At 38.5% G+C, this 13,125-nt stretch overlaps 1 protein-coding gene across 1 annotated transcript in view; it reads left to right on the forward strand.

Moving 5' to 3' along the window:
• The window catches only part of SV2C (synaptic vesicle glycoprotein 2C), a 241,378-nt gene that overhangs the window by 35,422 nt on the left and 192,831 nt on the right, over window positions 1-13,125 (forward strand). Inside the window, exon 2 of the mRNA XM_024247277.3 lies at window positions 9,364-10,044. Within this exon, the coding sequence (XP_024103045.3) occupies window positions 9,465-10,044 (580 nt within the window). The 5' untranslated portion in view covers window positions 9,364-9,464. The remainder of the gene's footprint in view (window positions 1-9,363; window positions 10,045-13,125) is intronic.

Consider the following 13,125-nt stretch of genomic DNA (forward strand, 5'->3'; position numbering starts at 1 on the left):
AAAGTTAGCCGGGCATGGTGGCACATGCCTGTATTCCCAGCTACTCAGGAGGCTGAGGCGCAAGAATCACTTGAACCCAGGAGGTAGAGGTTGTGGTGAGCCAAGATCGTGCCACTGTACTTGAAAAGAAAAGAAAAGACATCAAAACTCTGTGCTCCTTTTGACCTCAGGAAATCTCAGTAAGACTTCCCATATGGGTATGCATCACCACATATTAATAACACTAAGGTGATGTAAACAGCCTACATGCCCAATGACAGGAGACAGGTTAAGTGAATTACAGTGTACCACAGGAAAAAAATGGTAGAAGAATATTTTAAAGCATGAGAACATTTTCAATATAAAGTGTGTGATTAAAGCAGGTTATAAACATGTCAACCTCTGGGTCAAGATGGTGGCTGAAGCACATGCTAAACCCCCTCTTTCCCACCCTGCACCCTATTGCATATGTGTGGAGGATATTTCAAAGTACTCTTGGGTAACAAACAACTGACTTCAAAAGAAAGAAGAAAAAGATCTCAGATGCCAGAAGTGGAAAAGGAAGATATAGCAGTGTGTGGGAGCTGACACTGCACATTCCAAGTTATGACCAGGACATAAACATAGTCAGAAGGCAAGCTGGGAGACATACTGCCCATTCCTACCTGGAAGAAGGGGCAGTCCACCTCTGCCCTGCATAAAGAGAGGTAGGAAATATCACCCACCTGAAATGGAAACCCTGAGCCTGCCAGTATTTCTGTACAATGTGGAAATCCAGAATTGAGCCACCGACAGAAAAACTAATTGAGAAATTTGTGACCCCATGGGGCTCTGGCAGAGGCAAACTCAAAACCTTATAGGGAAAAAAACAAACAAACAAACAAAAAATACAGCCTTATGGGGAAGCTCCACAATGTAGGGTCCAAGCAGGCAAACATTCCTATTGAAGAGCTGTTCTGAATTTTTTGGTCTGGTCTCAGAACCCATTTTTCACTCTTAAAAATTATTAACGATGAAAGAGATTTTATTTTATGGGTAATATCTATTGATATTTACCATAGTAGAAACTAAAACTGAGAACCTTCCTTAAACACAAGAATCTACAAGCACAGTAAGGTATTGTATATTTCAAAAAGCTAGAGAGGTTTTTGAATGTTCTCATGACAAAGAAATATTAAGTGCATGAGGTGATGGAATGCTAACAATTCTGCTTTGATCCTTATACAATGTATTCATGTATCAAAAGACCACATTGTACTCCATAAATGTGTACAATTACGATGTGTCAAAAAATTTTTCAAAAGAATCTACAAGCACACATTTCATAAATCATCAGAGCAATGATATAATTGTATATCATGTAGCATCTCGCAACTGTGACTATATACTTATGAAAAATAAGAGTGAAAAAGTCAAATAACATTTCTATTGTTAGGAAAATTGTTTTGACATCACAGATTTCTTGAACAGTCTTGGGAGTTTTCTGGGAATCCTCAGACCACACTTTGAGAACCACTACTATGGAAGATGTGCTCAGAGCCAAGAATTACTAAATTTGTGATAAAGTCCCTGTCCTATTTGAGATAGTCACTAACCCAACAAATGAGAAAATTCATACCCAAATAGTTAGAGACAATAGACTTCAACTCCAAATGTATGATATGGTCTAAATTAATTATATGCTCATGCATTTGCATAGTCTAAATATTGGAAATAAAATTGCTGCTTGTCAAGAGTGGGCATCTCTGGGTGGCAGAAATACAAATGTTTTTTATTTTCTTGTTTATGACTTCCTGGATTTTTAAATTATTACTTTCCCCCAATTTTATTGTGATAAAATACACATCACATAAAATTTACCACTTGACCATTTTTAAGTACACAGTCAGTGCTATTGAATATGTTCATAATGTTGTGCAACCAACACTACCATTCATCTCCATCACTCTGTTCATCTTGTAAAACTGAAACTCCGTATCCATTAAATGAAAACTCCCCATTCCCCACTTCTCCCAGATCCTGGCAACCACCATTCTATATCCTGTCTCTATTATTTTGACTGGTCTAAGGATCTCATATAAATAGAATCATACAGTATTTGTCTTTTTGTGGCTGGCTTATTTCATTTAGCATAGTATCCTCAAGATTCATCCATATTATAGCATGTTTCAGAATTTCGTTCCTTTTAAGGCTAAATAATATTCCATTGTCCGTGTTTACCACATTTTGCCTATCCATTCATTGGTAATGGGTCAATGGGTTGCTTCCTTGATTGAGCTACTGTGAATAACACTGTTAGGATCATAGATGTATAAATATCTTCTCCAAAATCTGCTCTCCATTCTTTTGTGTCTATACCTAGAGGTGGAATTCCTGGATTATATGGTAATTCTATTTTTATGTTTTTAGGAACTGCCACACTATTTTTCACAGAGGCTGTACCATTTCATATTCCCACCAACGGTGCACATGGCTCCACATCCTTGCCAATACTTGTTATTTTGTTTGTTTTTTGTTGATTTTTGCTAGTAGCCATCCAAATTGGTATGCATTGGTCCAGTTCTTTTTAAAATAAGCATGCTTTGGTTTTGTAATCAGAAAGAAAGATTCTGTACTAAATTGAATTCAAGTATTTCTTCAAAGAAGGATACTGCCCACTTTGACTCACTTGAGGATATTTCTGGGACCATCACAAAAGTTTATATATGCAAACAGGTTTGCCATTTGTGTGAGGCCTTTAGATTTCACTAATCTGGGGTTTGTAGAGATTTGGACAACTGCGAGGTCTTTACCCTGGTTTATGAGATCTAGTCTTCATAGAGCAAATTAACTGTGTCAAAATTGCATAAAAATGAATGTTAATATACTTAAAATTAAACTTTCCAGGCTCTTTGAATGACTTATTACTTTAAAAATACACAGATATGCTAAATACTTTCTATTTTTATAGCAAGTCTGTTTAAAAATCATAAGCAATTACATTTGGAAAACTTAGTTTCAGTTTTTGATACACTGAAAGAAATACTGTATTTTATTTTAGAAATATTTTAATGTAGATTTTCTGCCTTTTTTCCGGCTTCTTTCAATTAATTCTAATTAGTGTTATGGTATTTTATAATAGAGACGTTAGAATTTAAAGGATTTTAGTGTTCATCTTAATACAGTATTTCCATAAAGTGTATAATGAGAACTGCTCACTGGTGTCATGCTGAGGGTGGGGAATTCTGTTATTAGGAAAGTTTGGAAATGATTGGGTAACAAATTTAAGCAAGGTTCCTTATAACAGGCTTTGTACTGTAACCCTCCTACTCATACTCCACATGAAGTAAGTGTGAGAGCATATAAAGTCATATAAAGTCAGAGCACTTTATAGGACCACAAGGTGCAAATTGCACCTTGGGGAACTGCTGATCCAGACAACTGTCTGATAAAGAAAGTGGAGGAACTAAGAGTTGACCCCTTATGGTGCTTGAGTCCTCATTTAATAACACTGCTTTAAGGCCAGGTGCGGTGGCTCACACCTGTAATCCCAGCACTTTGGGAGGCTGAGGTAGGAGGACTGCTTGAGCACAGAAGTTCTAGACCAGCCTTGGAAACATAAAAAGACTTCATCTCTACAAAAAAATAAAACGTTAGCCTGGCATGGTGGTGCACACCTGCAGTCTCAGCTACTCGGGAGGCTGAGGTGGGAGGATCGCTTGAGCTTGGGAAGCTGAGGCTGCAGTGTGTCATGATCACGCCACTGCTGCCTGGGTGGGAGAGTGAGGCCCTGTCTCAAAAAACAAACAAAAAAACCAATAACATTACTTTATGGTGTTTCTTTTTACTAGTTTCCTGTTTTCAGGAAAGTTACACTCTAATAGGGAAGGCCATCACATGTATTGATGAGCATAATGGAAAATGTGATTGAATGCCAGGAGGAAACCAGCTACACTTAACTTGCAAGATGTGATTAGGCTAAGCAATAAAGAAAGGAAATCGTTTCATGAAAGAGGTGATTTTTGAACCGTGATTTTTGAACTGCACCTTAAAGATTGAGAATGTATGCATACAGGTAGTTTACAGGGCTGGAGGGCAAGAGGTGTCTTTAAATAATAAACACTTAATGTCAGGGATTTGGACAGGCTGGGATGATGACTCAGTTTCTATTTCTTCATCTCAAAGATGTGCTCAGTGTGGAAAGCTTCATGGAAAGCTCCCTGCTCAACCCCACCCCACTCCAGAAGGAGTCCTGTGTAGCCCAGCATGCCTGACTTGGGAGGGAGGTGTGGCGTCAGGGATAAAGTTGGACACAGTTGTCCAGTCAGCTGGCAGGTAGTTCACCATTTGTCTTCTGTATTGAATGTCTCTTCTAGATCCAAGCTTAAGAGAGGAAGAGGGATGTTATGAGCCCCTCTGCCCAATCCCAGCACACTGCATATCTGCAAGTACTTTAGAAGAGCCCGAGTCTACTGGCATAGGGGCTGCCTTGTACACACCTATGCTATTTCAGATCCCTATTTCCATCACAGGCTCCCATTTCCACAAAAACGTAGCAGATGTAGTGAGTGGGTATGTGGTTGGGCTCTGGAGTAGCATTGCATAGGGTCTCATTGTTACTGGGCAGGTTTCAGTTTTCTTATCTGTGAAGTGGGCATTTTTAAAAGTACCTACCCCATACAATGTTTGTGAGCATTATTGTGTGATAATGCATCTGAAGTGCGTGGCACATGGCTGACATAATAACGGATTAACCATTATTATTGCTATCATTACTCTATCAGCGCACAATGGTTTTAAAGCTGCATAAATACAATTGTTAGAAGAATGGTCTCTCCCAGCATCCAGAAGATTCTAGAACATTTGGGGGAGGAGGAGCTATCCAAGATCTTTTGATTGATGGTGGTGATGAGGAGTAAAGCAAAGGGAAGACTGCATGTTTGGGTGGTGTGGGGAAACACCAAGAGAAACATCTGTGTGTTGGGGGTTGTGTAGGGTGGGAGCTTGTGTAGGAAAGTTTTAAAATAGTATGTAGTGGTATTGGATATGTGTGTTTGTCATGAATCATCAAGGGAGCAAAAAAAACAAAAACTGTGTTTTGCCAGAATAATGCTCATGTGTATAATTATTCTTTATATTTTACATATTTGTGCAAAATACCACACACAATGATTGTGCATGTCATTGACTATATCAGATTCACTTCACTGTGAACGTTGTTTGGCTTAACAGCCACTTCTATAAATGCAGTTTTCAGTCGGCTATGTATCCTGCAGCTTAGCATGAGGAGTAGGGCATCTAAACAAATATTTATCAAGTGCTTTTACAGGAGATACTGTTAATGCCCTGGGTCCTTGGACCCCTCTCATCATCTCTGTGCTCTCCCCACTTGGCTTCAGTGTGCCTTTGCTTTCCTTGGCCAGCACCTTCAGAGGACTGCCTTCAGGCTACTGGAACTGCCTTGCCTTTTGGTGCAGAGAACAGGAAGCTCCTACATTCCACCATTGCACCCAGGACCCCTCAGCCAACAGTTGGCATGGGGTTATGAAAGCCCAGCACCTTTGCCCAAGTGGGGAAAAATTCTGAGGCATAATTTATACTCCGGAGTTCTTCCTGAAGCTTGCTCCATGGTACAATACCTAAAATTGCAGCCCTGCTTCCATCACTCCCTCCCGCCCTGCTCCCTGACTCCCTTACTCTTTAATAAATGATTTGCAGCTGACTCCTTATGGCTAGATGTATTCCTGGGGAAACTGAATTGAAACCACTGAATATATGTCAGATTCTGTCCTAAAACCGGTGTAAACAACTCATTTAATTATCACAACACTGGAAGGTGTTTATTATTACCCTTATTTCTTGGAGACGGAAACTGACTTGAATAAACGAGCAGCATCATGTACTTAGTCAGAGGTTGTTAGAATTTAATTGCTCTGCCTACTTTCCTGCCGTCCTGGCCCACTGATGTCTTATTTAACAGGGTTACATTATCTTTTGAAGTACAGCCACCATCCTAGGGTAGTTTATTGGAACAAACAAGACCACATTTTAAAATTATTACCCATTTAAAGTTTATCACTGATTAAAGGTCTCACGACAATTCTCTTTACTTCAGAATGTAGAAGACAATTTAGAGAAGCGGTTATAAAACAATTTTAGTGTAGGAAAAAAAGTTACTGGAATACTGGAATGACTAGGAAGAAGGCCACTGCCTTTAATAAGACCTCAGTGAGACCACTGGGTGAGGCAGATGAAGATAAGGGGTAAGGCTTTGGGGTCAGACACATTTGAGCTTGAATCCGGCGTCTCCTCTAACAAGCTTTGTGACTTTGGGCTAATCTCTCTAAGCCTTAATTTTTCATCTGTAAAATGGAAGACTATAATGTCTATTTTGTAGGATTGAAGTAAAGATTAAATAAAAGAATAAAAGGATGTACAGGAAGTTTTTAGCACAATGCCTCACGTATAGTAAGCACCAAATCAAGGTGGTTTGTTTTGTTTTGTTTTTCACTGAAACAAAGTCCGACATATATTATGTGGCATGACTCCATAATTGATTCGAGAAACAAAAGAAAACATTGATGATGCTATAAACAGCTGCTTGCGGACCTTCTTATAGGCCACACCTGGTGTGTAAGCCCCACCCTCGAGAAGTGCTGCTTGAATTCAAGCATGACCTTCCCATGTAGATACGAATCTGCCATTTTCCTGGCAATATCTGGAATGAGCAAAGCTCTTCACATTTTTCCGTTTACCAGAGGGAGATAATAGCCATAGAATTATAACTCTGCCCCTGAATAATCTGCCCCCAGCCAATCATCCTGCACATATTCCAAGATGGCTTTATAAGGATAGTACAGACTTGGGGTTTTGGTTTAACTCCGTATTTTGAAATCATTGTAGATTCACATGCAGTTGTAAGGAATGATTCAGAGACCTATGTACCCTTCACCAGCTAACCCCGATGGCAATATCTACAAACATCTAATTTTATATAGCATTTTTGAATAAGTATTCATATTTCTAGTTTATGAAAGAGCACAGAAAAATCTTCTTTGCTTTAGTAAGACTACAAACTAAAGAACAAGTCTCTTCCCTCAAGGAACTTACCTGAGCTTCGATTTGGGGGATGAGAAATCTTGAAAGACAAAAAGAGAACTTATATGGGCACATGCTTTGTTTTGTCCTGGAATTAAAACTAAGATTTCTGCAAGAATTTTTTCAAAATTGGAATGTTCAATTGTAAAATTCTTATTTTATTTTATTTCTCATTGCTCAAGTGCTTAGACTACTTAGGGGGTTAGAACTGTCCACTTTTCCAGTCATAACTATGTCATTTAAGATATCATACCTCTTGGCTCTTACAGAGGTGGCTCCTATACAAGGACCTCTTTAGGGATGAAAACCCTGTAAAGCATGTGGTAAGGATACCTGTGGCTGAGGACAAAAGCAAAAAAGCCAAATGCAGTCAGTTGATGTACAATTTCTTGGAAACAGCTATGGCAGAAGCTTTCCATTATGAAAGGCACTGGGGTAGTGCCGTAGGGTCATTCAGACTCTGCTTTCAACTAAGCGGGATTTGGAGCTCACTTAATGGTGTTTCTGGAGCTGATTATGTACAGGAAGCAGCTGATATGCAGTGTCTGATGTGATCATCTGTTCAATGGACAGGATAGCAGTTTATTTTATTTATTGTGTGAAATATTCTGATTTTCTGTTAATTTTTAAAGTAGGAAATGTCTCTCAATTTCATCATTGTCCTCTCTGCCCCTTTTCCCTGACTTCTTGAGTTTCTGAGCACCCCATCCTCAGCCTCCCTTCTCACCACCTTTCCATTTTTTCTTACTGTTCTCATGGATTTTACCATGTCTCTCTTCCTCCCTTTCTCTTCCACTCAGTTCTAAAAAAAAAAAAAAAAAAAAAAAAAAACAAAAAAAAAAACAGAAAAATCATTTACTAAAACATTTGGTTAAAAACCTTGCAATCATATGTTTATTTTAATTTCATTTTATCATTTTCCAAAACGCAGCCTGTGAGAGCCATACTCCTGTTTTGCCTACTGGGCATTTGTAGGTATTCAGTGGGAATGAAGCATGGTCCATTTATAAACAAACATCTGTTTGTCTTTATTGCTGGGTTTGATTGTGGCATTTGGATGAGTAATTAAATATGGGTTAGTAATAGCCACTTTAAATATTTTAAACTAGGTACAAAATGAAAAAGTAGAAATGACGATGACGATTATATAAATCAATGTTTGGAATGCTGCCGTAGCTTAAGGCTTGGGGTGTTAATGATGGAGGAGAAAGACTTTTTTAACCTCTGTTATCATCTGTGTACAAGGATGAACCTGTCAGTGACTCACATGAGCCACCAGAAGAGGCAGCTGAGTGGACAAATGGAATATAAGTTACCATGAGATCAGCCTGAATTTAAGGAACCAAGGCATGAGGGGGCTATCAGTGAAAAAGAAAACCAAATAACACGTCCTGGAAGGTCCAGACTTTACTACCAAAACAGCAGCTAACCAGAGTGGCAGGCGGGAGGATGTGAGAGGGAGGGAGGGAGGGAGAGAGAGAGAGTGTGTGTGTGTACTGGGTATCCAGAGATGAAGAAAATAGAAGTGGGGTTGTGAAGGGACATGGTATGGAGCTTACCTGTCCCTGAAGGCCTGGGGGTAGTTTCTGAAAGGGCAGACTCCTCCCACCAAACAAGCCACATGTTCTAATTCAATATCAAATACAGCCATAAAATCATTTGATGAACTCTGACAATACTGTGGATATGACACTATGCTACGGGAATATACTCCTTGCCAGTTTGGGGTGCCATGTGAGTCTGTTACCATTTGCTGGAAGGAAACACAATGTTAAGTAGGGGAGAAATCCAACTTTACAAATATAGCTATAGTTTGATTGATAGCAATTGTATATGGGGCTGCTTGCTTTTCAATGTGAGGAAATAGGCCCAGTAGGATTCTTCTAATACTCTAGTTTGTCTTTGCAATATTTGTATGTGTCTGTGAGCAATACTATTTTTCTCAATCAAGGTATATGCTTGTAGCACTTTCAAAATGTGTTGGGCGTGCTTTTAAAGATGCAAGATGCTCTGTTTTATTCTCAGGGGAGTTCCTGTGTACTGTTACCCTGGGGATAGAATTCCTTAAAATAAAACAATAATAATAGCACAAAAACCCTAAATACTCCAAGTGATGCTCACACTTAAGCAGAGAAGCAGCCTAGGGTGTACATGTATATACAGTGAGATCAAAAAAAAAAAAAAAAAAAAGGAAAAACTAATTCTGTGTTGTAGTTTGTAGAGCACTGAAAAGAGGTCAAGAAATAGACAGTAAAAAAAATATATAGAAAGGAATAATAAATATCTCCTCTGTTTCTTCTTTCGCAGTTCTGTTTTGAACCCAAAGTGGATGATGCTGTCAGAGCTGAACCACTGAACGGAGGCTGTGAAAATTTCCCATCTTCTCAGTGGCCATCAGTTGAGATAAGATGGAAGACTCTTACAAGGATAGGACTTCACTGATGAAGGGTGCCAAGGACATTGCCAGAGAGGTGAAGAAACAAACAGTAAAGAAGGTGAATCAAGCTGTGGACCGAGCCCAGGATGAATACACCCAGCGGTCCTACAGTCGGTTCCAAGATGAAGAAGATGATGATGACTACTACCCAGCTGGAGAAACCTATAATGGGGAGGCCAACGATGACGAAGGCTCAAGTGAAGCCACTGAGGGGCATGATGAAGATGATGAGATCTACGAGGGGGAGTATCAGGGCATCCCCAGTATGAACCAAGCGAAGGACAGCATTGTGTCAGTGGGGCAGCCCAAGGGCGATGAGTACAAGGACCGGCAGGAGCTGGAATCAGAAAGGAGAGCTGACGAGGAAGAGTTAGCCCAGCAGTATGAGCTGATAATCCAAGAATGCGGTCATGGTCGTTTTCAGTGGGCCCTTTTCTTCGTCCTGGGCATGGCTCTTATGGCGGACGGTGTAGAGGTGTTTGTCGTTGGCTTCGTGTTACCCAGTGCTGAGACAGACCTCTGCATCCCAAATTCAGGATCTGGATGGCTAGGTGAGTGTGTGGTGTCAGTGAGGCCAACTCTGAAACTGGCTTATTTGTTAAGCACAGTTATCAACATAGAGAATAAATACTTTTCATCTAGAGCACTGCATTTTTTCTCACAAATTTTTTATTACAAAAAATTTTAAGCATACAAAAGAATCAAAATAATACTACAATGAACACCTGTGTATACCCACCACCTAGATTCTGTAGTTAACATTTACTATTTTTTTATTATTTCTCCATCAACCCAATTTATTTTTATGCATTTCAAAGTAAGTTAGAATATGTTTTAACTTATATTTGTATCATAGTTGCATTGGTTTATCCTTTATTAAATTCCAAAGCTACTCTCTTAGAAGTTAATAATGCTGTTATATTCAACAGTTTTCTAAATACAGAGATTAGTTCTGTAAAACTCTGACAAATGTGATTTCAAATGTCAAATTTTATGTGTAACACAGTAGTTTAAATATTTTAGGACCCTGATAACTTTAATTTTTTCTATTATCTATGTGTATATTTGCTTAGATTTTCAACTAGCCTTATTCATATAATTTTCTATAGGTGATTTTTAATCTTTTTTCAAGGTGTGTAACTTTGTGCCCAAACTAGAAAAACTTCATTTCTTTATATTATTTTAAATCATATAAATATTTAAATGTGTGTGTTAAAAATAATATAACCTCTCTATAAAATATCTATACAGCAGATTTGATTTTTGTTTTGAAGTTACCATGCACTCGGGTTTATATTTTTACAAAGCTATAGTTAACACTCTCCGAGTTTGTGCAAGGGAAAATAAGTAGGCAAGAAGCAAGCATGCAGTGAAATCTCCCCCCAGCAGTTTAAGGATCCACAGCAAACACTTGGTATATAAAATCAGGAGGATTTCCAAACTGCTTTTGCAAATCCTGCCTCAGAGAACACGTTTATGTGCATATTAAATCTTTATGTGTTTCAGAGTCTATGAAAGAAAGAATACTTAGTATCTATGTTTCCAAGGGACTTCTTTAAAACTAAAGCTTCAAAAACAAAAGTATACAATTCTTGAAACCTAGTAACTTTATTAAGTAATGTTATTATCATTGAGGCTGAGAAATTTCCTGGGTGATTAAAATTAAATGCCATATCCTAATTTGTTCTGTGACAACACAAGAGAGATAATCATGAATGAGAAAATGATATACATCTTTTTATTCCTTTAACACTTGTTTCTTTTATATGACCCACTCCTGGTATTTGTTTCTTTATGCTTAACTAAAAGAAATGGATCCATGAAAGTAGATTCTGCAGGTTGAAGGGGTGGGAGTCAGGAGCATATTGTGCATCTTTTGCTGGTACACTCATTTGTGTGTTCCACTACCAAATGCAGACATCACCACGCTTCAGAGGAGGGTCCTTGGTCATTTGTCAAACTGATCATCTCAGCAGACTGGTTTTGTATCTAGCACTGTATATCATTTTTGTTTTTTTTCTTTCGGTGAGCAAGTATACCCAACTGTAAGCCTAGACATCAAAATATGTATTGAGATTTTGCTAAAGGAATATGTCAGCAGAATGTGTAAAGAAGATAGACCCTTAGAAATATGCCCACACAAATATTTAATAATTGCCAGCTTAAATTTAGAATAAAAAATATTTTAATGTTATGATCCCACCATTTATACTAGAAACACTACAGAAAAATCTAAGCCCAACTTGCCCTGTGCCTTTATCTTCCTGGTGCTGTATGAAAGCACAGTATGACATATGGTCCTCTTATCAAACTATCCTCCAAACCCAGAAACCCTGGTGATGTTACCCACCCCCAGGTTGCATTTAGAAGTGTAGATAATGCTGCAGAACAATTGGAGCACAGATATTCTCATCTGCCCATAAATGTTGCCTGCTTTAGTAAATTAAAAATGTGTCCCCAGGAGTGCATAGTTTCACTCAGTGTTGTGAGTCCCCAACAGGAGCATTTTAATGCTTTCATAACTGTGCCTTCCAGACTTGCATTTCAATTATTTTGCCATTGTAATTTCACTCATAATTGCATTCTAACAGAGTCTTTTTAGACAAGCATTTAAATTGTTTTGCCATTTTCATTTCATCGAATAATAGCTTTGTAATATAATTACCACACTAAGTCATAGCAATAGGATCAAAATGCAAGAAAGCAGGATGCATGACCCATGTTTGGTGGCATTTTGAGGATATAGATTTGCAAAATAATTTCTCATTTGCTACTAAGCATTGTGTCATTTTCCTCAAGGAAGACCAGGAACAAAAATACGGCCCAATTTATGTTTTAATTATTTGGGAGATTGAGCCTCTCTTTGTGTTTGCTAAAAGATTGACTTAAAGGTATCTAAGGGCCTACAGTGTGTGCCTGTATCTGTGTGTATAGTCTGTGTGTATATAGAACATTGTTAATTGGGCCAGAAGAAGTTAGAGTAAATATTTAATTATCTAATGATGTGCTCTTTGGAAGAACAAGGGCAGTCACTTTAAGATAATCTGTTCTCTATTGCCAAAGTCTATTTATTAAGCACTTACTGTGTGTAAAGCACAGTATTGTCACAAGGATAATAGGACAAAAAAGAGAGACAAGGTTTCTCTATCCAAGGAAGTTATAGTCTAGTATGGAGAAATCACAAATGAGTAGATTACCAGTCTAGATACCAAGTGTCAGTAGCCATAAGACAAGTGTAAATAAAGAGACTTCAAGCAGGGAGAACATGTTACAGGGTAAGGCCCTGACTAAAGCAGTGGAGAGAAGGAATGGATTTCAGAGCTACTCCAGAGGTAGAGTCAGCAAGGATTTGCTAATTGATTAGCTTCGAGTGGGGAGGAGGGGACCAATTAATGAAAGAATGGCAGTTCATTAAATTAGGTAAGGCAGAATATAGATTTTAGCAGGATGGAGAAAGATGAAAATGTTTAGTTTGAGACCCTCTCATTTTGAGGTCCTTGGGGTCAATCAAAGAGGAGTGCCAATGGGCTATTCCCCATTTTAGCTGAAATGCCCAGAGATTTGGAAGCCATCTTGTTTAAGACAACACTGCCAATGAGCTTAATGAGGGAGAGAATGGTTTCCTGCTGAAT

The sequence above is a fragment of the Pongo abelii genome, chromosome 4 (assembly GCF_028885655.2).
Source record: "Pongo abelii isolate AG06213 chromosome 4, NHGRI_mPonAbe1-v2.0_pri, whole genome shotgun sequence".
In the NCBI taxonomy this organism is placed as follows: Eukaryota; Metazoa; Chordata; class Mammalia; order Primates; family Hominidae; genus Pongo; species Pongo abelii.